We start from the raw sequence: 26,749 nt of genomic DNA on the forward strand, positions 1-26,749 counted from the left end.
TTCTGTCTCATCGGACAAACAGTGTTGCAAGCGCTTGGAAGAGCTGCTGTGAAACTCATCTCAAAACCCGAGCAGTAGCTGCGAGCCACCAGGCAGCATCAGGAGTCCGAGACTCCCTGCTGGTGAGTGGGGATGGGGAGGGTCTATGGGCTGAAATGTCTCACAGCACATGACTTACAGTTATTTACATAGTTTCATAGCAGAGGCTGTAGAGATGAGCTTACTATAAAGCTCTAAAAGCATAATCCCCAATTTAAAAAACATTTGTCAGAGGAATTCCACCACTTTAAGATAGTTAGTCCTCGGCAGTCAGAGGGCCAGGGGCAGGCAGTGGCTGATGGACATGTCTCCGTGTGAGTGAGGGAGCCGCCCCGGCTGGCATCGCCCCGTGCACCCCCACACTGCTCTTCCAGGCTCCGAGGCTCAGAACGGAGGGGGTCAGGCTACTGGCTTTCAGATTCCACAGTGTTTTTCTTTTCAGTGGCCTGGTCACCACTGACACCAGCTGGCAACGACGCCTTTAGCACATTTCTGCTCTTGCTGCTGTTTTGGTTTCATCTGGAACACTGTGTGTTTTGTCCGCGTTTTAACTCTTGGAAAGACACCCATGGGTATGCTATCTACCTAGGGATTCTCGCCCACCCCCACATAATTTTCAGGCAAAACTTTTGTTATATTTCCCATGCAGATACAGCACAAGGAGGGACGGACACACACACACACACACACACACACACACACTCACACACACAGCAAGAGCATCCCTCTAAGTCATTTCTGTGATAAAAGGCCAGTCCACGCCTCACACCTGATGTGTGGATATAGCTGTCCGTATACCAGTGACCGGCCTTCCTTCTGCTATCCTCCCTCCCCCAGCCTCAGGGGTTCCAGCCAATGTCCGGCGAATCATCAACTATGAAAGAGAGATTATTTTTATACGCCTATTGAAATTCCTACTACCTATTACATTCTCCTACTCCTTGGGGACAGGCCATGTTTTTTCCACCTTAGGAAACAGCATGAAGGAGTCACCATGCTGCCCAGCCCCTCGCCCGGCAGGATTAGAGCACAGGCTGGTGACGGACCCCACCACATGTTACCATGGTCCCGAATCCTCCCTCACGGATCATCTCACCCAGTCCTCGTGAAACCCTGGCCTCAGCCAGCCTTCCCTGGCAGATAAGAAAGTGAGACTGGCACAGGCACGACAGGTGGCAGAGGTGCTGGCATCTGAGGCCGAGTCCTGGAACCCAGAGCCCTATGCCCAGCCGCAGGCCTCCTCCGGGCTAGGAGGCCATCTTTCCACTGGGTCTGCCCCGGGAGGCCTCTGCGCCCTCCTGCGGTGCCCCAACAGAGCTGGGCGACCGTACAAACAGCCGGGGGCTGGTCAGGAGGACTAGTCAAGGACACGCGATGCAATGCCAACCTCCTCCAGGGAGTGACTCCCAGCAGTGCATCCTGCTCGCACGTCCGCGGAGAGAAAGCAAAGAGGGATTCACCCCATCCAGGCAGGCCTTGCAGGTGGCTGGAAAGGCAGCCGCAGTGGGCGTGATTCTGTGAGTAGCTAAGGGTGTTTGGGGTCAGGAAATGTAGACCCCCTCTGTCTGGGCTTCCTCTAGGAGTTCCATCACCGCTTAGATGCACAGGAAGCAGGAGATTTAGGAGATCTGCTGAGTGGGAGTGGGAGTGGGAGTGGGGGGGGATGTTTTATAAAAAGAGCAGGCAATTAAACAAACAAATAAATTACAAAACCCTGTGGGGAAAATGCATCTATCTCTGCTCTGTGTGGTGTGAGTAATCATCACCCCATGCCCGCAGACAACCGAGATAAATGTGACAGGAGCACACGGACCCAGCAGGGCACCGGGGCGGAGGCACGGCATGGAGCCTGCAGGGAAGCATCGTTAGGCTCCGCGTGAGCAGGCAGGGCCGGGGAGAAGCCGGATGCCCGCAGGTGCCTGCTCCGTGGTAAGTACGAGAGAAACACCCAGGAGAGCATTCAACAAATGAAGGCCCCCAGCAGGTGTTGGGGGACCTTCTTCCATTTTACGCCACAGGCTGGCATTGCCGCAGCCCCGCGGTCCCTATGGGGTTGGCAGGCAGCTACAGTGTCCCCATCGCCTTCTCCCCAGTCTCTTCCCCAACCCCGTCTCCCACAGCGAGGTTAGGAACCAGCATTCCACACTGAAACGAAGCCTTCTTTTGCTCTTAGAGTCAGGGTTGATTTCTCAGAAATTTAACAACATTTCCTGAAACCAAATGAGCAAACTCTCCATTTCCTTATTAGAGAAAGTCAGGGATACCAAAGCAACAGAAAATCTCTAAACCTCGTTTATCCTGTGGCTTCGTTGGCAGGATTACAGAACCCTTTTCAAACTCCCGATTTAAAGCAGCGAAGGCATCGCTGGGTCCCGTGGCCTCGGACACATACCTGCGGGTGGACTGCATCCACGCGGTGAGAAAGCTGCCGCCACCCGCCTGCCCAGCAGGTGCATCGGAAGCCGGACAGCCAGGCTCTGAGCTGGGGAGAGCGTCAGGTTGTCGGTCAAGCTCGGAGGTCATCACACACACAGTTTAGCATCGCAGGGACCACCCCAGATGTAAGCCAGCGGCAGCTCCAGGGGCGCAGCTGTTCCTACCACGTCTGCTTCCTTGGAGGTGACCCTCACCCGAGGGGCTGTGCTCTGCAACCGCCGCCCGAGCTCCCGACAGGAGAGCCACACCCCTTAGCGCCATCCGCCTGCATCTCATCTGGCTGCCGCTCCGGGCACGCTCAGGTTCAGGTGCCGATGAAGCACGGTGGGGCCAAAGGGCGGGGGTCAAGGGGTTCCAACATTCAAGACACTTGTACTAAAGAAAATGCCGTCCTGGATGTCATGAGGTTTTCAAGCACGAAGGAAAAGGAGAAGCCTGCAGGGCACTCATACAGAAGGAGAGGGACAGGCCCACCCAACTGCATTCTCGAGAAGGCGCTCAGTCCCCATCAGGCTCGGCCTCCCAAACTGGGAGCGGAAAGCACCCATTTTCTAGAGAGGGCTGCAAATAAAGAGGTGACACCCCTCCCACCTCATCCGGGACTTGGAAGAGAGAGGGCGGTCTGACTGCTCCCAGGAGCCACCTCCCCACTCCTCCTCAGCTGGGCAGATGGCAGGGGGAGGGGCTTAGTGAGGTGTGCTCTCATGGTAATAAGAATAGAGCCAAGTTGTCTAATAATAGAGCCACAGTTGTCTAATAATTATTCGCTTTACTAACTATAGATGAGACATTTTCTTACGGACCCTGGGAATCTGGAGGATGAAGCAAGGCTGTAAAAAGGTAAGATGCCGCGATGGGTCCAGGACTCAGAAAAGAAATACATTCGAGAACAGACCAAGGACAGGACACGCTTTGATTTGGTTGTGGTGCCCGGACCCTGACCGGCTCCGGGAGTTTTTCTCAGGAACGCTGACCATCCTCCGGTCCCAGGAGCGGGCTGAGCTGTTTATAACATCGTACAAGATTAGCCACCTTGTTATCGGACTTCGAACCCCCGAAGGCCGGACCACAGACCCTCCCCTCCCCTTTCCCTGTTACACTGGCAGTGCACGTAGCTGTCTTCTCCCTCACGTGTCTATAACCATAACTAACCAACTGGCAAGGGGGTGAGAGCAGAATCTCCAGGGTCCCCATCCTGCCGGCATTATTGGAATAAACGCTCATATATGATTCAACCCTGTCTCTGCTCCATTTGGCTCACGTAGTGACAGGCGGCCTTGGGCCCGTTGTGTCCGGTTTCGATGGGAGGGAGGATGAAGAGACCTGGTCACAGACACCGGGCATGGCTGCAAGAAGGGGAGACGGATCTCTCACTCCCCAACTGGATGAGCAAGGACCATGTCATCTGCTCGGCGTACCAGACCAGGGGAGAGGAAACTGCCGAGCGGCGGCAGGGCCGAAAGAAGCCTTACCCTCCCAGTGCTTGGTTCACAGAACGCAGTAAGGTGACTAGTTAGACAGGACATCTCACCAGCACCCACGAAGAAGGGCGGGAAGATGCCAGCACCCGTTTATTACAGGGACTTAACCACTCCTCCCTCCTCCCCACCTGACAAGACAGGGCTGGAGCCCAGGAGGAAAGGAAGGAGGGTCCAGAGGGAGACCACGCCGCCTCCCCGCTTCCAGTCGCACTCCACAGCCTTGGGAGGACAAGCTCTGTGAAAGCTCTAAATCAAAAGTCTGCTTTTCTCCTGACGGTATTCCAGGATATGTCCAAGTGAGCGGCACGTGGCAGGCTCAATTATTTGTTGAATAAATGACTAAATGGCTTCTTATTAATCCTCACCCTCCTTGTCCTTTTTGCCCCGTTTCATTTATTGACCCCTACCACAGATATCTGTTGAAGTTGACACTATACCGTGTCATCATAGAAAGGTGATTAGGACAAGTTCCCTGCCCCCGAGGAAGGTACTAGAGAACGTAAGGAAAGTACAAGCTTGCATCCACGACCAGGAGCGATGAGAACAGCAGCACGGCAGTCGTACAGAGCACCAAAGACATGAACTCGAAAATCCGGCCTGCTCCCTGCAGCACATACCCTGACAGCTGTTCCTCATCACTTCCCATACGGAATTCCTGGGACGCCCGGTCCTCTATCCCTCCTGCTAAAATGCATTTACACCCTTGATGTGTCACGGGGAGCGGTTCACACACTATGTGCAACGTCCTGGAGAAAGCCAGGAGAGCCCATCGTCCTTGGGTCTGGGGTGCAGGGAGGGGATTTCAAGGCGCAGCCCAGGACAAGGCCCTGGAGAAAGGACGAGGTACTCTGGCCTTTCGTGGAACACCACCATGTGTAATCCAGCACAGAGGCAATGCTGTCGTTTAGGATAAAGGTAATGCTGATTATGTCCATTTCCCCTCGAGAGCATCTCATCCACAGGGAGGTGGTCACGCGGGCGGAGAACTGATCCCCCCTTCCCAGAAGTCACACGGGGTTTGCAGACTATTTAAGAGCAGACTCTCAGTCAGAATTAATTCGCATTTAGAGCCACACGTTTGCAGAAAGCTCATCACTCAACATGATTTCTGGTTTCCTTCTAATCTTCAGCTTACACTCCTTCCACAACCATTATTGCTTCCCACGTATATTTTTGACAGGCATTTTAATGATAATTTTCACCTCTGTTAGACGAATGCATGCTCAATATATAAAATAAAATAAAAATCTGGAAAATATACCAAAAGTTGATAGCAGAAAAAAAATCTCAGGCATATTCTTACCAACATTGTTAATATTCTGGTATATTTCCTTTTAACCTCTGTTTGATTTAGCTACTTGGAACCAATATGCTCCATAAGCCACCTCTGGTAATAATCACCAATAAGCTAGGATATAAACTGCCATCTGTAATCTTTCAATTACCTTATGACTGTAAAGCAACCAACAGATTCCATTTAAAAAGCTTAAACTCGGTGGGGAAACTGGCGAAGGGGGCTGTTTAATACATGAATACAAGCTGGCGTTCTTCTGTCTGTCTTTCCAGATGCCCAGTGGGTGGACTCAAGCTTGTTCAAGCTCTTGTGTAACCGTCACTTCAGATATAAACCCCTTTCTTTAGACATGAAATTCCTTCTGATTGTCTGTGAAGGATAATCTCGTGTGATTCTGGGAGGCACAGGAGAACAGAGTGCCCGTGCTGTTTTCTTGACAAGCGTACAGCTGCCCGCATTTATCGAGATCCGGAACGAGGATTTCATTTTCCTGTCAGCCCTCCCCGACAGACATGCTCCTCAGTGATATCGAAAACAAAAACTCCTGGCTTACCTGATTAAGAAGTCATGGAGGCCAACGTCAAAATACCTGTTCAAAGGAGACACAGACAATCATATCAATGGGAGATATTTACAGAAATGGGGAACTTGGGGAAAAAAAAACAACACAAAAAACCCCCACATAATTTACATTCAGAGCGTGGTGAATAAAAGGATTACTCTGTCATAGCTTTTCTCCAAGGATGGCCTCTGGAGCAGCCAGCAGCGTCACCTGGAACCTGCTGCACATGCAGGTCCCCAGGCCCCGCCTCAGACCCAGCGATGAACCTGGACGTGTCCCCCAGGCCGACGCTGATGCAGAACCACTGCTCTCTGGTGGCCAACGTGTCGGCAAGTCTCCGCTCCCTCTAGAAATTAAGGCCCCGGGCGTGGATGGCCCAGGTACCTTCCATTTTTCCAATAGGTGAGTCCTTTTGTCACACTAGTTGTCTCAGATGTTCATTTACTCAAAAATAAATAAAACATATTTAAATATACTTGAAACCACACTGGCCAAAGGGAAGCCACACAGGAGTGGGGAAGGCTCCGCTGTGGTGCTCCCTGCTCCTCGCAGCCAAAGTCCCTGCAGCTTTCCACCAGGGAGAGCAGCCCAGTCCCCACCTGGCTCGGCCGAGGAGTGGGAATAGAGCAGCTCCCCGGACCTGCTGGTGCGTCTCCCATTGAGCGGGGCCTCACACCAGGCACCCAGTAAGCCCTGGGGGCACGGGGAGGCTTTCAGCCACAGCCTTCCCTGGGTGCCACTAAATTTACTGAGTCTCTAGAAAGAGCAATGATTGTGTGCCCCCCCCCCCCCCCCCCGCCTCCCCACCAGACTGGCCTCCTGAGCTAGTGATCTGCCTGAGTAAAGCCTGAGTTAATGCCTTCTCTACGGACAATGAGCACTGGGCACAGAAATTCACCCTGGAGTGGGGTCTGACTCTCCCTCGCCCCCGGCTCCACCCCTACGCATGTCCCAGGAGCACCCAGCCTGCCCGGCACCTCAGCCCACCGGACATATGGCAGGAGACAACTGACATTAAAACAGGATTCCTTGTGGGGTGTCTTTAAATGGCAAGGTTCTTTTATGTCCCCAAGCATCTATTTGAAGATCATAGACATGCGGCAGGTGAGAACAGAGAAACAAAGCCTCACATAAAATTTACCACTTTCCCGTTTTTAGATATTCAGTTCAGGGGCATTTAAGTACATTCACATTGTTGTGCAACCATCACTACCACCCACCTCCAGCACTTTTCTCTCTTCCTCGAGTGAGACCCTGGGTTTCCTCTTCGCCAGGGTAAAGCTGATTTCAACTCCTTCCTAAGGGCTCGGGGGTGGGGCTCTGCTGTGAGGCCGTGTCTTTAAACATGAGCAAACCAATGAAGTTTCTAGAAATATGTTCTTATTCGTTTTCCTGTACAGATAGATGGAGCTAGACTAGGAACGAAATAAGCCTTTCCTTCCTTCCTTCCTTCCTTCCTCCCTTCCTTCCTTCCTTCCTTCCTTCCTTCCTTCCTTCCTTCCTTCCTTCTTTCTTTCTAGAATTGTATACCAGGCTCTGTGCTAGGCACTCTGTACAGTATCTCTTTTAATCCTCACAACCAACCCTGCAAGATAGGTTCCTGTTTTATAAAGCCACATGTCCTTATCCCCAGCCACATAGCTAGTATTGAGGAGTCGGGATCTAGCTCAGCGTACCAAGTGCCAAAGACTGCTTATTCCCTTCATGTATCCAGCCACTGACGCATTTAACCAATATTTACCACGTGCTTCCAATGTGCCAGGTAGTGGGAAGTCAGCAATGCACAGCACATAACCCCTAGCAAAGAATGGCAAAGTCAACAAGATTTTCCCATACAGCGTGATCAACATCCAACATCCTCTCCCTTCATGGACTGCAAACTCCTTGAGGGCACCAAGCAAATCCTCAAGAAATATAGGTTGCCTTGGCAGGTGTAGCTCAGTTGGTTGGGCATCCTCCCATGCACCAGAAGGTTGCTGGTTCCATTCCTGGTGAGGGCACAAGCCGGGGTTACAGGCTCCATCCCCGGCAGGGATGTGCAGGAGGCAGCCAATTGGTGTTTCGCACTCACATAAATGTTTCTCTTTCTCTCTCTCTCTCTCTCTCTCCCCCTCTCCCTTCCTCTCTCTCTAAAAATAAAAGTAAATACCTGTTGAGTGAATCAACGTGTGAATGATACTTGGTCCTGAGGCACCATGCCTCTGTCTGCTCTGGCAGTTTTCACTGTACACCGCAGTCTGAAGACAAAACAACTCAAAGGTAGTTATTTAATACATCAACTTTTACATGTAAATACATACGATCAACACCAACAGATAGAAATGCGGCTTCACCTCTGAAATAAGATGCCTATCAAACTGTTAAGAAAACAATCTCTCCCACCACCAGTCCACACATAAGCCAGATGTCCTTATTTGGACACATAAGCAATCCTGTGCATATAATTCTTGGCTCATTCCAGAAATTAAAAACAGGAAATCTTTTGCATGTGTAAGTGATATGAAAGTTTTGTTGTCTGAACATCAATGGACAGCAGCAATGGGAAGTGGATTCCGGCTTGATATACGGATAAGGAACTTGCTAACAAGTCACAAGGCCCTAACGAGGCAGTGCATTACCCATCCAGGATGAGTGCAAGCCTGAGCTAAAAGGGTGTTTAGAGGAGAATGAACCATCAGATAGATAGGAAACTGGAATGCGTGACCTTAAAGGTTCCATCTGGCCTCAGGCTTCCTGTTTTAGTGCCTTTCAGGAAGCATCTCTCAGAGTGAATTCCAACTCCCACAGCAGCGTTCTTGTCTGATAACCACCAGCAAATTAGCGGACTGTGCCTGGGCTGATGCAGCCCTGATGGTTTATTATTAAGACTAGAGGCCCAGTGCATGATTTAATCATGCACCTGGTGCACCAGCGGGCTGTCCGCCGGTGCCCCAGGCCTTCCGAAAGCCTCCGGCGCTGCGGAGGCTTTCGAAAGGCCTTGCGCCGGAGCAGACAGGCGGCCAGGTCCCCCGCTTTGGCCTTTGATCGCGGGGGACCTGTCCGGCTGGCTGTCCGCAGGCGCCCCAGGCCTTCCGAAAGCCTCCGGCGCTGCGGAGGCTTTCGAAAGGCCTTGCGCCGGAGCAGACAGGCGGCCAGGTCCCCCGCTTTGGCCTTTGATCGCGGGGGACCTGTCCGGCTGGCTGTCCGCAGGCGCCCCAGGCCTTCCGAAAGCCTCCGGCGCTGCGGAGGCTTTCGAAAGGCCTTGCGCCGGAGCAGACAGGCGGCCAGGTCCCCCGCTTTGGCCTTTGATCGCGGGGGACCTGTCCGGCTGGCTGTCCGCAGGCGCCCCAGGCCTTCCGAAAGCCTCCGGCGCTGCGGAGGCTTTCGAAAGGCCTTGCGCCGGAGCAGACAGGCGGCCAGGTCCCCCGCTTTGGCCTTTGATCGCGGGGGACCTGTCCGGCTGGCTGTCCGCAGGCGCCCCAGGCCTTCCGAAAGCCTCCGGCGCTGCGGAGGCTTTCGAAAGGCCTTGCGCCGGAGCAGACAGGCGGCCAGGTCCCCCGCTTTGGCCTTTGATCGCGGGGGACCTGTCCGGCTGGCTGTCCGCAGGCGCCCCAGGCCTTCCGAAAGCCTCCGGCGCTGCGGAGGCTTTCGAAAGGCCTTGCGCCGGAGCAGACAGGCGGCCAGGTCCCCCGCTTTGGCCTTTGATCGCGGGGGACCTGTCCGGCTGGCTGTCCGCAGGCGCCCCAGGCCTTCCGAAAGCCTCCGGCAGCCATGGTACAGACGCTGAGCTCGCGGCGCCAGAGGCGCCGCGAGCTCAGCGTCCTTCTGGCCCAATCAGCTACCCCAGCCACCCTGAGTCCCACCCCCTGCGCCTCCTGCTGGCCCAATCGTGGGCGTAGCGGAGTGATGGTAATTTACATATTACCATTTTATTATGTAGGATGATGACTGCTATTCTTGGTAGAGCCTCACAGTGCATCAAAATTAGGCTCCTGGCGCCTGACAAGATGGGGCGGAGCATATGTTTACTCACGGAGCCACACACTTGCATATCCCGGAGTTTAGCAGCCCCTCTGACAGAGGAGGGGTCAGGCCCACACAGCATGTCCGTGGCAGAACTCAGACCAGAACCCACAGTAGGTCCCAGGATTTGTTCTGCTCTTCCAGGTTGACTGCCTCTCAGAGTCCTGGTCCTTCTCCCCAGGCTGACCTTGGCTGTTTGGGAGCTGAAGTTACAAGAGGCAATAAACTGGGGCCAGAACCTGCACATGCCACACAACCAGTGAGCTAAGTTTTCGATCCACAGCTGTTATGGCTGCCGAGCGTGACACATGCGGGACAGTATTTACATGAAGTTCCACATTCAGATCTCAATCCTTGTCTCAACTTCCATTTACAACCTTCACAGGCTTCATCTCCAGACTGTTTATCCCATTAGTGGGCTGCCAAACTCATAGTGTTGTGGGGCATTTAAAAAATGCCAGCATTTGTCCACACTAATAGAGATGCAAAAGGATTGATTATGTATCTTTGTGCTCACTACACCCCACACCTGGAGGGTCACTCTCAGTTTCAGAGCCTACTTCAAAGAGAGACTGACAAAGATGAGAATGTTTAGAGGGTACCAACCAGGATAAGGAGGGGATCTGAAACCATACTGTTTGAGGGGATGACACAGGAAACCAGGTAAGTTTAATATAGACAAGCAATGGATCAGAAAACACGATGGAGTCATTGCATTTTCAGGTAGATTTAGTGCGATTGTGATTATAACCAAATGGGCTGCCTTGGGAAGTTTCCTGTCACTAGATCAGATTCCCTTGATAACATCTATCCATCATGCACCCATCCCTCCATCCATCCATGCACCCATCCCTCCATCCATCCATCTGCCCATGCATCCAGCATTTGTGAGCAGAGAGTATATAGAAATGATCAAGTTGTCATCCCTCTTTTACTGACGGAGGGGTGGGGCGGGGGGGGGGCGCAGGGCAGGGGTGGTGCCAAGGAAAGACCTACAAGTGAACAGGCCGTTACTGCATTGTGTGATCAATGATTGGTCAGAGGAAGACGTGGAGCATGGGAACCTGTGAGGTGGGGAGAGTGACATCCAGGTAGGCTGTTTGGAGTAAAGGAGCCTTGACCTGAGCTGAGCGTTGAAGGTTGCGGAAGAGTTGGCCCAAGGATGAGGTGATGAATACAGAGGATGTAGACAGATGAGTGTGTGTGAGGGAGGGAGTGTGTGTGTGATGACACTGCAGACAAAGGAAGCAGCCTACAAAGCAGAGACAAGAGGAAATACGTCTCATTGGGGAGGTGGGGGTGGGAAGGTATCTGTAAATAGTTGGGTATGACTGAGGGCAAGGGCATAGGGCAGAGGTCAACTGACAGCAGGGCAGAAATAATCATGGTAATCGTAAATGTTTATTGGGTGTTCAGTATGTGTTAGACCTCATTTAGTCCTCCCAGCAGCCCTGGCAGGATTGTATCATTACTCGGTCTCCATTTCAGTGGAGGCAGCTGAAGCCCAGAGAGGTCAATAACTCACCTCGGGGTTCTCAGCTGGAAAAGGGGCTGAGCCGACACCCTAACCCAGGAAGTGCGGCTCAGAGCCCACAGGGGTCAGCGCTGCCTTCATACTGCCTCTCCGAACATGCTTGTATGTCACGGGAAGTTTACAGTTCATCCTAAGGGCACTGGGGAGCCATTAAACCCATTTAAGCAAAGGAATGGCTGGACGGAGATTTGCCTTCTAGAAAGTCACACCTAGCTTCCGTGACACAGTGAGGAGGGGCAGCGTGAGGTGGGAAGGCCAGGTGTGGGAGATGGCGGTGGTCCTGCCGAAAGCGGCCTGAGGGGCCTGAGCCAGGCCTGAGCCAGCAGGGCCGAAGGTCACGGCGGACCTCCCATTTCTTCCTTCTTCCAATCAAGGACTTCACTTAACCTCCTAAGAACGGTGTCTTTGGGCAAGGTCGGTGAGATGGCTGCATAAAGAAGAAGCTCAAACACATACTGGCTGGGTTCTGTTGTTTTATTGGGGAGTTTTTGTCTTGTTTTGTTTTCTGCCTCGTGCTCCTCCCAATGTGTTATTTTTGTCTTCCGGCGTGAAAATATTGGCTTTGTAATTTCATACTTTAAGCATTTTTCCAAATGGAAAGTGAAAATCACTGTGGAGCATTTTTCTTAGTAGATAAAGTCTCCACCCTCCCTACTGAGCCTACACTGGACAGAAATGAAGACGCGATACCCAGGTTAAATGCCGCGGGCCTCAATTCAGATTTCCAGCATAACCTACCATCAGGTCAGGGGTGGCTGTTTCACTCCCTGGGTGAGAACATTCGTTTTGACTAATAGTCTCATTAAGGAGTTTTCCCTGAGGACACGCAGTGATGACAAGCCTGGGAAGTCCTCTGGGATGTTTGATTCAGCCAAAACACGGGCTCGTGGTGAGCAGGGCATTCTCTGGTGATGTGAGAGTCCCAGTCTTCATGTCCATGGGGCTCTCCCCTAGAGAATGCTCTGGGAAACCAAGTCTAGGAAGGGCGTTTCAACTCCAAATGGAGATGTCCCAGGAAATCAGTAGAGGCATGTTGATTCACTTTAACCTGTGGGCATTCCTTCTGGAAGAGTACCTGCAGTGGCTGAAATGCTCAGAGGTACCTTTTCTTTCTTTAGAAAATGCTGAAGGCCAGGAGTTTCCTCCTGGCTTAACAAGTCACTTTTTCTTCCCTCGTCTAAAACACTGTTTGGTCCATTCCGGCCCAACGTAACTCGAAGTCCTGAGTAGCCTATGAGCCTGGGAGTCCCCTTTATCAGGCTTCGGGGAGCAAAGCTCAGACGCCAAACTTGGACTGACTAGGGGGCCATGGTACTGGTGACCAGATCTCAAAACTGTTTCAGACGCATCTCGGACTGAAACTGGGTTACTGTTCTTGCTAAAATGGGCTCATAAGATTCTTGGCTTCCTTTTGTATCTCAGTGGTTAGTAGAGGCTCCAAGACAGGACATGGAAAAATCTTCAAGGACTGTGCCTCCTACGGATACGCCCACGCGGCTGGTTTGAAGTAAGAGTGAGTGAGGTAACGCCTTTCCCAAGGGAGTGGCTCTCTCTAGACCACTGAGGACAGGGACCTGGAAGTGACATGGGATGAGCCCTCTTTAACGAAAGGCAGGCATTCGAAGGCCAGGAAAGAACTCAAATAGCTCTTCTGTGTCTCTACAGGAAATGGTGTTGATCCGCTTCCATCGCTAAAAACCCCTCCTGGTTGCTCTTCATTATTTTGAAGCATCACCCAATTCTGGGCATCGCCTCCCTTGCCGCATCCTCACAGTTCTGTAACCTACTTTGTTCTCACCCTTGCTCCCGAGCCCCTCCCTCTGCTCACAGACCGGCTGCCTTGCCATCTGAGCTGATTCTCAAGCTATTCCTGAGCCACACAGGTGCCCGGCATGGCAGCCCCATTCCCTTCTGTCTTCTCCCTCCCTCTGCCCCAAGATCTGGACTTCGTAGGAGTAAAACCTAAAAAATCACATCATAGGAATAAAGACTATCCAATGGAAACTATTTAAAATAATTATAGGGCTTTGGGTTGAGAGGGACTGGAAAGTTCATTATCCCTCCCTTTCACATTTCTTCGGAGGCAGATTTCCCCTGCTTGTTGAAGAAAGCCGAAGACGCTTTCAAAACTATAACATAACCAGCAAATCAAGCTTCCCTTTAGGCTAGCAGCCTGTGCAGGATTCAGTGACAGGGAGCAGGGACACCTGTCTGCATGTCACAGAGGCCAACAGGAGGAGAATCAAAAGGCTTGCCCTCAGATGATGGATGATAGGAAGTGATACCTGAGTTGAACACCCATGACTCTCGAGTTTGCAGAAGCTCTAACTTTCGAGGGATGGAAACTACAGAAAGGGTACTGTTAGATATGAATTATAATTGTTAACGGACAACCTCAGAAGCTGGTGGGATGTATAGGAAACACCGCTCCTAAATGAAGGGGTGTGTGTGGACCCTGACCATCCACTCAAATGGACACTCAATCAGTCCCACCCTGGTCTAGCAGATGACACAGGGCTGAAGACAGAGTACTTAGAAAGGCACCCAGTCTCTAGATAAAAGCTCTAATTATTAATAATGTGAATGGCACTTTCAACATCTCCAGAACAATCCTTCAAAATGAATGAAGAAGAAATGAGGAGCTGATTGGAGTGGCTTCATTATGGGTAAGCATTCATTCATGTCGTCTTAGGAGGAATTCAGAAATACGTCCTTTAACAGGCTGCTATAGAGATTCATTTCCCTTAGTGTGAGAATACTTTGTGTCTACGTGTCTCTATGATATAGCTAGCAACTGTATTCATTAACATCCTGATAATACTTCTATCATTAGGGATAATTTGGAAGGATAAGAAATTATTTTAAAAGATAACCTATGCAAAGTGCCTATTTCACAAGAACAGAATTCATAAGGTTGATGGGAAGGACAAATATGTGAGAATACTAATTCAAGAGCATAAAATTCCTACCTCAATTTTCAGAACTAGAGAATTTTAAAGCTGAAGAGGATCTTAAAGATTCTAATTTATTCTCTTTTTGAGCATTAAAGGAAACTGGCGTGTGGACAGCCATGAATTTATTTATAGGCACTTCAGGGACAAAGAAGGGTGGCTGGCAGGGCAGGATTTCCATATACGAGGGGGAAATTTTGAAAAAGAAAACGATATTTGTATGGTCTTAAAGTGCCTCCCACAGAAAACTGATTAGTTGCAAGGCAAAAAAAAAAAAAGTAACTATACAAGGAATAAATGAGACTATACTGAAGGGTGTTCGGTCTAGTCTTCAAGTTGATGAAAATTAACATCACAATGAGAACAGGTGGACACAATCGTGCCTCCAGAGGTGAGACCCTATAAAGGACACATTTCTTATGCAGCATTCCTGCTCAGAATGCATAACCTGAATCGAATCCTGAGGAAACATCACCCAAAGTCAGGATGGGGACCGTTGCGTTAAATAAGGGACACCCGCACTCTTCAACATCGTAAAGAAAGGCTGTGGGAATGTCCCAGATTAAAGAAGGCCCTGGGACTAGCATTCCATGGCAGTCTAGCACTCTTCCATGCTCCCCTTTGGAAGAAATCAGGACTGGGGTTAATAACAGGGTTGTCATTCCTTAAATGGATAATGCGCAGGTGGAAAACCAGAAGGCTGCTTTTATGTGTTTTTTAATTCACGGATCTCGTATATAACCTAGCCCATGCTGAGTCTTGCAAGAGTAAAATATAAAAAAGTAGCCATGTCCTTGGAGATGAGCCTGTAAATCAGCCACAATGCCATTTTGTCTCTGGACTGTGCTTCTTAACTAAATCCCCTCCCCCACCCCACCCCCTGGAATTGTGAATTCACAGCATTCTGAACACAGCTTTTGCTCTGTGGCCAAATGGGTTTACCCCTATACTATCGAAATAGATTTATATTACAGCAATGGATTTGTACTTATATATCCTACTTTGCTTGTTGTGTCTTTAATCCCCTTTCCAACTGAACTTTCAAAATGCAATTCGTTTGGAGATGTACAGTACAACAGAGTAAAAAAGAAACTTCCTTCATTGAGCTGTCCTTCATCGGAGGTCCTAGTTCATTCAGAAATTAAACACCCATCAGATAATATCACTTCTCCCACTTTGTATTATAAACATTACTTATCTGGATCATGGTTATTACACATAATCAGAAAGAGACCTATTTTCACACCACTTTCCCTAACCCCACAAACACACAGGAGCCCCACTTCACGGATGAAGTCAGGGTGGCCCCACCGCTGACTTAAGTTCCTGCAGGCAGGAAGCAGTAACATGGGGTTAAGCTCCTCCCATGGCTCAGAGAAGCATTCTCTCCACACTTCTAAACAAACGTGGAACATCGCTAAATTACTGCCCAGCTCATCCTGAGAATCACTAATATGGCTTGACTCATTTAATTTAATTTCCCACCATTTGAATAGTCCCAATGCTCTCATCACAGTAGGAACAGAGGTTTGTGGACTTCATGGCAAAACAACAGTACAAAGACTCCCGGTGCCCAAGGGCCACCGAAACAGAGGCTAGTGTTGTTATCATCACGCATCAGTTAAACTTACTGGTGGCAAATGTATTCATGTCAGACAACGTGGATAAAAAATAACCCTCCCCGTGGCCCCCGTGTCTGTAAGCACGGAAGAGACTACGTTTATACAGCGCAGTAGCTTTGGAAAATAGCCTCTGGTTTTGAATCCAAGACGGAAGCGGAGATCTGCTTGGGCGCGTGAGGGAATGAGAAGAGAGTGATGAAAAGCTACTGTCGAGGGCATATTACACCGTTTAAGCAGTGAGAAATTCATTTACTAAATCGATTGAAGCCTGAAATCTAATTAAATCTAAAAGTGATATCAACCTGAAATGCTAATAAGTTCACGCTCAAATTGTATACAAGGAAGCTTTGCCGTGTGTGCCTTTAATAATGCATTACCTGGCTAGTTTTTTCTGTATTCATTAAAGCTGTGCAGCAACGTGATGTGAATTATTTCTACACTCAACTCCGTATGCAAACATCTCCACGCAGGCAACTGGCTCGGCCGCATTCCCCCCGCCCAGTCAAGGTGCATGAGGTGTGGTTCTCCAGGGCCGTGATCGTGGCTACAAAAAGGAAACTCGAAACTCAGTAAGAAAGCACACACACCTTTTGTTCAGAAAAACAGAGAAGTGGTTTTCTATCTAACTATTGGTACCCCATATTTAAAATAACTTACATGTGCAAGACTAATAATTCAGAATGCCAAATGCTTTACAGAAAATAAAGCCTCCATCGGCTCAGTTGCCGGCTGTGGTCAGACAGGCATCGGCAGCACTGGGTGCAGGACCCCCGGTTCAGCTCTCTGGTGGGCGCTGCCAGCAAGGCGGTCGGGTCCCAGGAGCAGTGTTCCATTTGCGAAGTGGGAGTGGTTGAGTGTGCCGGAAGATTCTTCCTTTTTTAATTGAGGTAACATTGGTTAATCACATTTTATAAGGTCCACGTGTACAATCGTACAATTTGATATCTGTGTACTCGATTGCATGATCGCCAACAAAGGTCTAGTTTCGTCCATCACTGTACATCTGACGCCCTTTACCCATTTCGTCTGCCCCCAATACCCCTTGGTAACCATCAATCTGTTGTCTGTATCTATGAGTTTCTTTTTCATTTGTCTGTTCACTTGTGTGTTTTTTTAATATTCCGCATATGAATGAAATCATACAGTTTTTATCCTTTTCCATCTGACTTACTTCACTTAGCATAACACCCTCAAGGTCTATCCATGTTGTTGCAAACGGCAATATTTCATCTCTTTATGGCTCATTAGTATTCCATTGTATATATGTGTCACATCTTCTTTATCCATTCATCTGTTGATAAACTCAGGCTGTTTCCTTATCTTTGCTATTCTAAATAATACTGCAATGAGCATAAGGGTGCATATGTCTTTTTAAATTGATGTTTATTTGAATAAATACCCAACCAAGGAATTGATATGGTAACTCTATTCTTAATTGTTTGAGAAACATCCCTACAGTATTCCATAGTGGCTACCCCAATTTACAATCCCACCAACAGCATACAAGGGTTCCTTTTTCTCCACATCCTCTCTTTTTGTTGCCTGTTTTTAAAAGAGATTTGTTGTTGCTGTTGTTGTTGAGTTGTATGAGTTTTTTAACATATTTTGGATATTAATCCACTATCAAAATATCATTTACAAATGTACTCTCTCATTTGGTTGGTTGCCTTTTTTGTCGTTATTGATGGTCCCGTTCACTGTGTGAAAGCTTTTTAGTTTGATGTAGTCCCATTTGTTTGTTTTTGTTTCCCTTGCCTTTGAAGTCAAATTCACAAAAACATCGCTAAAATTGGTGTCCAAAGCTTAGTGCTTGTCTTCTTCTATGTATTTTATGGTTTCAGATCTTATATGCAATCAAGTCTTTAATCCACTCAGAGTTAATTTTGTGTATGGTGTAAGATAGTGGTCTGGTTTTATTCTTTTGCATGTAGCTCTCCGGATTTCCCAACGCCATTTATTATAGAGCCTTTTCTTTCTCCATTGCATGTTCTTGGCTCCTTTGTTGTAAACTAGTTGTCCATTTATGTGCAGGTTTATTTCTGGGCTTTCCATTCTGTTCCATTGTTCTGTGTGTCTGGTTTTCTGCCAATACCATACTATTTTATTACTATAACTCTGTAATATAGTTTGAAATCAGGGAATGTGAGACCTCTGGCTTTGTTCTTTTTTTTCCTCAGGATTGCTTTGGCTATTCAGAGTCTTTTGTGGTTCTATACAAATATTAGACTTCTTTGCTCTGAAAAATGCCATTGGGATTTTTATAGGGATTGCATTGAAGAAATAGATTGCTTTGGATAATATGGACATTTTAACAATGTTAATTACTCCAATCCATGAGCATAGAGTATCTTTGTATGCCTTTGTGTCTTCTTCAGTTTCTTTCAACAATTTCTTATAGTTTTCAGGGTACAGGTCTTTCACCTCCTTTGTTAAGTTGATTCCTAGGTATTTTATTGTCTTGTTGCAATTGTAAATGGAATTGTTTTCCTGATTTCTCTTTCTGATAGTTTGCTCTTAGTATATTAAAAAAACACAATAGATTTTTTTATATTCGTTTTGTACCCTGTAACTTTATTGTATTTGTTTATTATCTCTAGTAGTTTTTGGGGGGAGTCTTTATGGTTTTCTATATATAAAGGTTTGGGGCATGCTGAGTCCAGCTGCTGCTTGTTTAAGAGATTTTAGCAGAGTCTGAAGCCTGAGCCAGGACAGGCCATTCATATGGTGGAGGTGCCAGGCATCAGTAAAAGCTCCCAGGGAAGTCCCTATGACCCATGTGAATGTGGATTACTGAAGACTCAAGCACCTTACAGTCACATGTGGCCATCGTCCAGGGAGTCTACAGTCAAGGCATGTTAGGGAGGAGGAGCCGGAGGAGTCATCTAGCCCAGTTCAGTGCCTCTCTGATTTTAATGTGTAGCAGGTCTCGTTAAGAGGCAAATTCTGACTCAGTAGGTCTGGGGTGGGACCCAGGCTCCTGCATTTCTCACACGTTCCCAGGACTGGCTGATGCTGCTGTTCCTCAGACCCCACTGGGGACAGCAAGGCTCTTACTAAAAACAGGCGTGTGTTATATTAAAGCAAAATACCAAATGCAACACAAGTACGGCATGGCAGGTCCTGGCCTCCAAAAGCTCAGTGAGCTGGACACAACGGCTGCACTAACACATATGAGTAATAGAATCCATGAATGAACAAAGCACCATACCGCTGGGCACGAGGGAAGCTCTGAGATTACTGTATCACTCTTACTGTTACGGTTGTGAGGCTGTCTTAGAAGTTCTTCCCTCTCAGCCCTGCATCCGGGCTCCTCTTCCACGGTAAGAGATTAGAATGTTGTCTTCCAGCACCTCCCTCAGAAAATCCCATCCCAAAGACACAAAGCTGTCAACTCCTCTTTCATATCAAAGTCTGAATTAGATCTCTTTTCTTCCTTTAAGTTTGCAACTTTCTCCCTCATCTGATATCAAAGACGTGGCACAGTGTCTGATATAATAATGATAGTAATTAAGAAAGGCGTACATTCCTCGATCGTTCCAAGGCAGATTCATTCTCAAGAAAGCTGCTAGCAGACACAATATTATGGCACGCCATGTAATGACTCTTAATGAGAAAACTAGGGGGATAAAGAAAAAGGTACTGACGGTGGGCACACCTGTGGGAGGTACCGCTCGGCTGCCAGATCAAAATACTTGAAAATTGTGCCGTTGAGACCTGGGGATCACAATTTCAAAGTGGAGTGACCATTTGTTCATTCAGCAAAGATGCCCTGAGTGCCCACGGTATGCTGGGCGCCAAGGAAGGTGCTAAGTTAAGAATGAGATCTGATCGTTGCCCTCAAAGTCTGGCAATGGAAGGAAGCGATTACTGCGGAGTGTGACTGCTGCCATGAGAAGCACAGGGCGTGAGTTCCAAGAGGAAGTTATGATAATCTCTCCCTTTTCCGGAGAGAGGTCACCCAGTGATAATCAGTGGAGCCTGGGCTCGAACCAGGCAGTCAGCCTCCAGGTGTGGGCCCTCCATTTGAGGACGCCCTGGTGTTTCTTGAACGGGACTCCTTACTCTGAAAGCCTTTCAGCCTGCGCGTGTGCTCAGTGACATGCGAACTGAAATCCTCTTCCGCACAGAGAGAAAACGGAAAAGAGGCCAGAGTAGCTGTCTTTGAAGTAAAAATAAACCCAGGAAGCCAAACATAATGACGGCTCATAAAATATGCCTCAACGTGCTAGTCCCCGTCCTTTTTGATAGATGCTAGCCTGTGTTTGGAGGAAAAGGTAAGGGGGTTCTGAAATAGGAACGCTAGAAGGAGAAATATGGTTTCTGAGTCCACTGACAGGGGGTCATAAGAGAGAAGGACTGTGAGGTAATAAAAATATCCAGCAGCTGCAAACTGGTGGCAAACAGAACTCTGTAGGGGTTGGGAGAGGTCACACTGGTACCTTACAGGCACCCCCCATTTCCATTTTGAAATCCGTGCCTTCCACATATTACTACCACCACCACCACCACCACCACCACCCCCCATCACCTTCCACCTCCTCAACCACCCTTCCTATCAGCCCTTTCTTTCCTGGGAAATTAAAAAACAATCAGTGTAAAGTTTACTTTCATATCTGTCATTGTGCTTTTTAGCTAGTATGTTGGTGTCTACAGTGTGCCTGCTCTGTTCACTGCCTTAGTAGATGACCTCACTTAACCCTCGCAACAATCCCACAAGACAAATACTATGATGATCCCTATTTTTTTATTGATTTATTGATTTGAGAGAGAGAGAGGGAGAGAGAGAGAGACATCAATTTGTTGTTCCTCTTATTTATGTATTCATTGATTCTTTTTTGTGTGTGTGTATGTGTGTGGTTTTTTGTTGTAGTTGTTGTTAATCCTCACCAAGGATATTTTTTCCATAGATTTTTAGAGAGAGTGGAAGGGAGGGGGAGAGACAGAGAGAGTAACATTGATGTGAGAGAGACACATCTTTTGGTTGCCTCCCTGACATGCCCCGACTGGGGCCCAGGATCGAGCCTGCAACCGAGGTACATGCCCTTGACCTGAATCAAACCTAGGACCCTTCAGTCCGAGAACCGACACTCAAACCACTGAGCAAAACCAGCCAGGGCCATTGGTTGATTCTTGTATGTGCCCTGACCAGCAATCGAACCTGCAACCTTGGCTTATCAGGACAACACTCTGGTCAACTGAGCTACCCAGCCAGGGCTTGATTAGCCCAATTTTAATACCTTAGAAAACTGAGGCATAAGGAGGTTAAATAATTTGCTCAATCACATGGGTAGTGGGTGGGGACCACTTCAGCACCAGGACACTGTAGCCATCCCCACCCAAGGTGGCTGGGCCTCACAGTGATAGAGCTGCCAGGGAACAAAGACATCTTCTCATGGCAAGAGTCTGCCTTTCACTCAACAGATGAGGAAATTGGGGCAAGCTCCCTCCTCTGAGGGCAGAGCCCATGACCTTCCCACCTTCGTCTCCACCATGGGCTCAGAGCTGAGCCTTTACTCAGCCACTCCGCTCACGGCCACTGCTTCCACACCGGCCTGCCCTCAGGCTGATCTCTGTCATCTGTGGCTTTGTTAGATTTTCAAGAACAAAAATAGCCAGGCTCCATCAACCCTCCAATCACCCCATGAAGCAAGTGTTATTATCTCCATTTTAGAGATGAAAAGGTTGGCCCAGAGCACTGTGATTATCTGCCCAAGCCACACTGTAACTGACAAGCTCTTAATGACGAGGTGGCCTCCCAAAACAGTGAACTCTTACTAACAGCACCTTTTCCATCTTTTCTCCTTTAGGTTCGTGCTGCCCCTGCTTTCTACCCAGCAATGCTGGTGGACATGGGGTATGTATATCTCACCAGCTCCGTGCTTGCCATCCTGCCCTGCAACCTGAGGCTAAACATGATTCAAAGGCAGGACTCACGCAAAGCCAGCATCTACCACGGGCCTGGACCAGCTCTCCACCTAGGGACTTAAACTCATGCAAGAAGGGGCTCAGGCTCCTCCCATCCCCAGCCCAAACTGTCCCCGTATTTTAAGGTCTAGCAGCCACCAACAATGCCCAGATTCCTCAGGGATAAGCAATGATGCATGAGTTTGCCTGTGAACACCTGAGAGCATCATAATTCAAGAAATGCAGAGGACGAGCTGTGTGAGGCCCCTGAGATAATTGAAATGGACCCATAACTCACCGGCGGCCGGAAGAAATTTTATCACTTTGCACACTATCATTCCATAGCTTGAAATCAAATCAGGGGCACATGATCAGATTTCTAATTTGGAACCTTGGACACGCAACATCATCTTTAATGAATCTTGGCAAAGGATGCTCATTACAGATCTCAGTCTACTGAAATTAAAATATGAAACCTAAAAATTAAGCAGAAAATTTCCAATTCCTCGGGTCCATAAGGCCACAGAAAAATCATACAAGTAGGAATACATATACTCCTTAGGGTTTTGTTACGTCTACAAATATTTGAACAGAAATTATATGAAAGAGAAGAGCTAGAAAAAAAATAAACAAACCCATCCGAGAGCCTAACCTTTAAGTTTGGGCCATCTGGGTGAACAGCAATTTTTCATGACCAAATTGAACTATCATGTCAGGCAACATTACCCCACTGCTGATGGCCAATTTCATCTATGATGTACAGCTCAGATTCCCCTGATAGGGCAGGCTGCCGCCTCAAGTCCCCTCTCACTGCTGAGTGGACTGAAAGACAGTGCAATCAGTCAGCACCCTGCCCAGGGTGTAAGGCTCCTTTAAAATGGGAGGCTAAATATTCATCTCTCATCATCACTTCTACACCCCATTCAGGGGGGATTTTCTAGAAGTCTGGGTAACCATGGAACAATCTCCAGAGATTGTTTTGTAATGTCTTTCCTGAGTTATGGGTCCATTTCAATAATCTCAGGGACCTCCCCATCCTCCCTGTCCTTTGTGTCACTGTAGGAGTGGCTGCCAAGGCCCAGCAAAAAATAAATAAATAAATAAATAAATAAATAAATAAATAAATAAAAATGAGCATTTCCAGCTTTACCTGCTCCTGACTCCATTTTTTACAGACCTGAACCCAGGAAAAGGGAGCAATTTTCTGTCTGCAGTGAGGCCTCAACAGGTGTCCCAGAAATATTAGCGTAAATTTAGGTGTAAATAGAAATTACAAACTCAAAACTTCATTTTCCCTTGACATGCATTCTTACAGAGGAAAATTAGAGAGAGGGGGCGAGGGGAAGTGGAGGTTTATGCTACCAGCCCCTGAACATGGTATACCTCCTCCTAAGGGTCAAGGTTACCTGCAAATAACACAAAAGATAAACTATGAGGTTTATTATTTTATCAATTAAAAAAAACATCCTTGTCCAGCCAGTGTAGCTCAGTAGTTAAACAATGACCTATGAACCAGGAGGTCATGGGTCAATTCCCAGTCAGAGCACATGTCCGGGTTGTGGGCTCGATCCCTAGTCGGGGTGCGGCGGGGGGGGGGGGGGGGTGTCATACAGGAGGCAGCCAATCAATGATTTGCTCTCATCAATGATGTTTCTATTTCTCTCTCCCTTTCCCTTTCTCTCTGAAATCAATACAAATATATATATATATTTTAAAACACCACTTCTTCTGAGCCTTAACTTATGCACTGCAGCTCAGAGGGACTTAAAATCCCTTCCTGCCCGGCCACCGTGACTCAGTAGTTGAGCATCAACCTATGAACCAGGAGGTCATGGTTCAATTCCTGGCCGGGGCACATGCCTAGGTTACGGGCTCGATCCCTAGTGGGGGTCATGCAGGAGGCGGCGGATCGGTGATTCTCTCTCACCATTGATGTTTCTATCTCTCTCTCCCTCTCCCTTCCTCTCTGAAATCAATATATTTAAAATCCCTTCCTTAATCCAGTTACTTAATATGGAATGGCCCCTGTGTAAAAAAAAAAAAAAAAAAAAAAAGAAAGAAAGAAAGAAAAGAAGGCCTAGGTGTTGCTAAGTATAATTGGTAGACCAGAAAACCCTTCAAGGAACTAAAACAAATGTGAAGGGGGAGGGGAGTCTGCACCCATGAATGGTAAAGGAAGCCAGGATCAAAGTTGAGGTCACTCCCAGGAAAGACCATGTGTGTTCTTTCATCACATGTCCTCGTGAGCCTCTCCCTTTGGAACCAATCACTCCCAGGGGTCACCCCAGAGCCTCCCCCTCAGAGTAACTTTCATTATTGCTCTCTTGCCCACGTGTAACTGAGAGGGTGGAGAGTGTTTCAAGAACCTGGGACTCTGCTCTTGGAGTCTAGTGCTAACCAAGAGTGACAGAGGTCTCGGCAGACCTGCTCTCTCACCTCTGTGGTTTGTATAAAACTGAGGGTCTTGGGCAAAATACTAAGCAATAAGGTAATTAATTAAAATAATAAAGGACAAGAACAACCAATCTTAAAGTGAAATACAGTCAACTGTCTAAATTGCCCCTTGTGACCGTCAGTGCGCTGGTATTTATGGACAGGGGAGCCAGGAGCCTGGGGCCAGCATGCCTGCCCAGAAGTCCTGGTTTTCTATGATGCCAGCGGACACTGGAGAGGCCCTTTAGAAGAATGAGCTTCCCAAGAAATGCGTTAGTGCGAGCATCCACACCAAGGAGGCAGAGGCAAGGGCTAGACGGATACCAGGCACTTGTGGCGTGGCCCCAAATCATGCTGAGCCCTGACCCATTTATTCAGTAAATTACTTTTACAAGTAGGTCAAACGTTACCAGAGCCTTCCAACCACTCCCTGGCCCCCTGGCTGGAGAGACGCCCTTTGCTAACCTTGCCATTAAAACTGGGCAACCTATGATATTCAATAAAGTGGTTAAGGACAAATCCAAGCAATTACTTGACATTTCTTGCAATAACCAGATGACATTTCTAATCCCAAAAAGCAAACTGGACCAAAAACAAAATGTGTTTTTTTTCAAGGGCCTAGATAAGTCTAGCATCTATAATAAGTGACTATGGGAAACCAGGATGTTGATTACGAGCCACCCCCTTCCTAATAGCAGCAGTAGATATGGCAATAGTCCCTGAGCTCTTCCCCTACCTGTGTCTCGGCTCTTCTGCCTACAGGAGTGAACTATAAGGTGAGCCAAAATGGCAGCTCTGTGCAGGGCCAAGACTATGGTGAGGTCTGTTGGAAGCCGCCCATTGTCCTCACTAGCAGAGAGGTGTGGACAAGGAACCCGGAAGGCTGGTCAACCTTGAAGCTCTGAAAGGTCAGAGCCAACCACCCACTGTCTAGTTGAAACAATGGTAGCTAAAGCAACATACACCTTTTAATCTTATGTAAATTCTTGCTGATTGGCTATTATTGGAATTGCCTGCCTAAAGGCTATGGGTGCATCCCGTAGTCTTAATAAAAGGGATAGCAAGGCCAGAGCGGGGTGGAGTCCTTCCCCTTGAGTTGGGCTCCCGCCTGGCCCCCAATATTTCCAAATTAATATTTTCTAGTCTTTTTCATTTGCGTGCGGCCTCCTCCAGAGCCCGAACCCTGAACCTGAACCTGAACCCGGAACCACGCGGGGCGTGGGGGGGACACTCGCAACTGGCAGCCCAACGTGGGGCACTCGCAGAGGTCAACGGAGGCGCCTAGAGAGCAAAACTGAAGCGGCACAGACTCCCTGGATGTGCAAGTCCCCACCCTGGGGTTCTTATATTAGGTCTGAAATTGTTTGCTTTCTAAAGGGATTCTTTGCCTCCTTGAGGGATTTGCAATAGAATACTTTAGTAGTTAATTTCCAATTCTTTTGTGCATAGATTTTACAGAGTGCTCCTACTGGGCAAAGTGAATTACACCAAAGCATCAAAATTCAAACAACAACAAAACAAAAAAAAAAGAGGCCAGCAAGGTCACCTGGAGGACAACAATTGGAAACAGCCGGGGCTGAGGGATCTTTCCCAAGTAAGACTCCAGGCCAACGTGGGAGTATGAAGCACAATCAAGAAGAGTAAGGAAATGTAGAATAAGCATCTATCTACCCATGCGCACCAAGTATAGGAATAACGTAAGGGGGAAAGCTAACATTGGTTAACATCTACTATGTGCCAGATGCTTTAAATGCCTTAGCTTGTTTAGTCTTCACAACAACTCTTGGAAATGGGTATTATATTATTATCATTTAAGAGACAAAAAATGGAAAGTTGGAGAGATTTAGTTCATTGCCCCAGATCTTAGAGCTAGTAATTGCTGACAGTGGCCCACGCTATTATCCTGAGTCTATTATCTTACTGGACAGTCCCACATGTACAAATGTCATTCTCAGCAATAAAATGATCACTATCGAACAGCATGTCCCAAGTTAGTAAGGAAGCACTTTAGACATAACCCTTGATGCGTTTGTACAGCCCAGGTGACATACTTTCTCATCTCACGTGGCATCACAGCCTGACAATATTTTCAAGAGGTCATCCTCTGAGATGAAGAAACTGAAGTGCCCATTGCGGCTTCAGTGAGGGGCAGAGACAGGATGGTGGCCCAAGCCCTCTTGAGCTGACCAAGCCACGGCTCCTCCACGGGACCTAGCATCACCCCTGCAGGGCTTAATAAACCACTGACCTCCACATGCCCGTGAAACTGAACATGGTGCTGACACAGCGAGGGAGAGGCGGCGGCGTGAGTCCATCCAGGCGCATGAGCAGAGCTGGGATGCCGAAGAGCACCAGGTACTTCACGTAGAAAAAGAGCACCTGGGCCAAGGCCAGTCCTCCTGGAAGACAGAGGGACCGTGAGACACGGCGACAGGAAGGGGAGCCAGCTCCCGGCAAAGAGGCAACATTCCAGGAGATGCGCCTCCTGCTC

General features: G+C 48.2%; 1 protein-coding gene across 5 annotated transcripts in view; it reads right to left on the reverse strand.

Annotated features, from left to right (window-relative positions):
• The window catches only part of HHAT (hedgehog acyltransferase), a 174,308-nt gene that overhangs the window by 81,439 nt on the left and 66,120 nt on the right, over positions 1–26,749 (reverse strand). For 3 of the 5 annotated variants that reach the window (XM_079761624.1, XM_079761623.1, XM_079761622.1), the window contains 2 exons: positions 26,507–26,657; positions 5,804–5,839 (listed from right to left, as the gene is read on the reverse strand). In XM_079761624.1, coding sequence (XP_079617750.1) covers positions 5,804–5,839; positions 26,507–26,657 — 187 coding nt within the window. Of the gene's footprint in view, positions 1–2,431; positions 2,517–5,803; positions 5,840–26,506; positions 26,658–26,749 lie in introns of all 5 variants that reach the window. The other 2 variants (XM_079761620.1, XM_079761621.1) reach the window with 2 other exon arrangements.

The sequence above is a fragment of the Cnephaeus nilssonii genome (genome assembly GCF_951640355.1).
Source record: "Cnephaeus nilssonii genome assembly, chromosome: 21".
NCBI lineage: Eukaryota > Metazoa > Chordata > Mammalia > Chiroptera > Vespertilionidae > Cnephaeus > Cnephaeus nilssonii.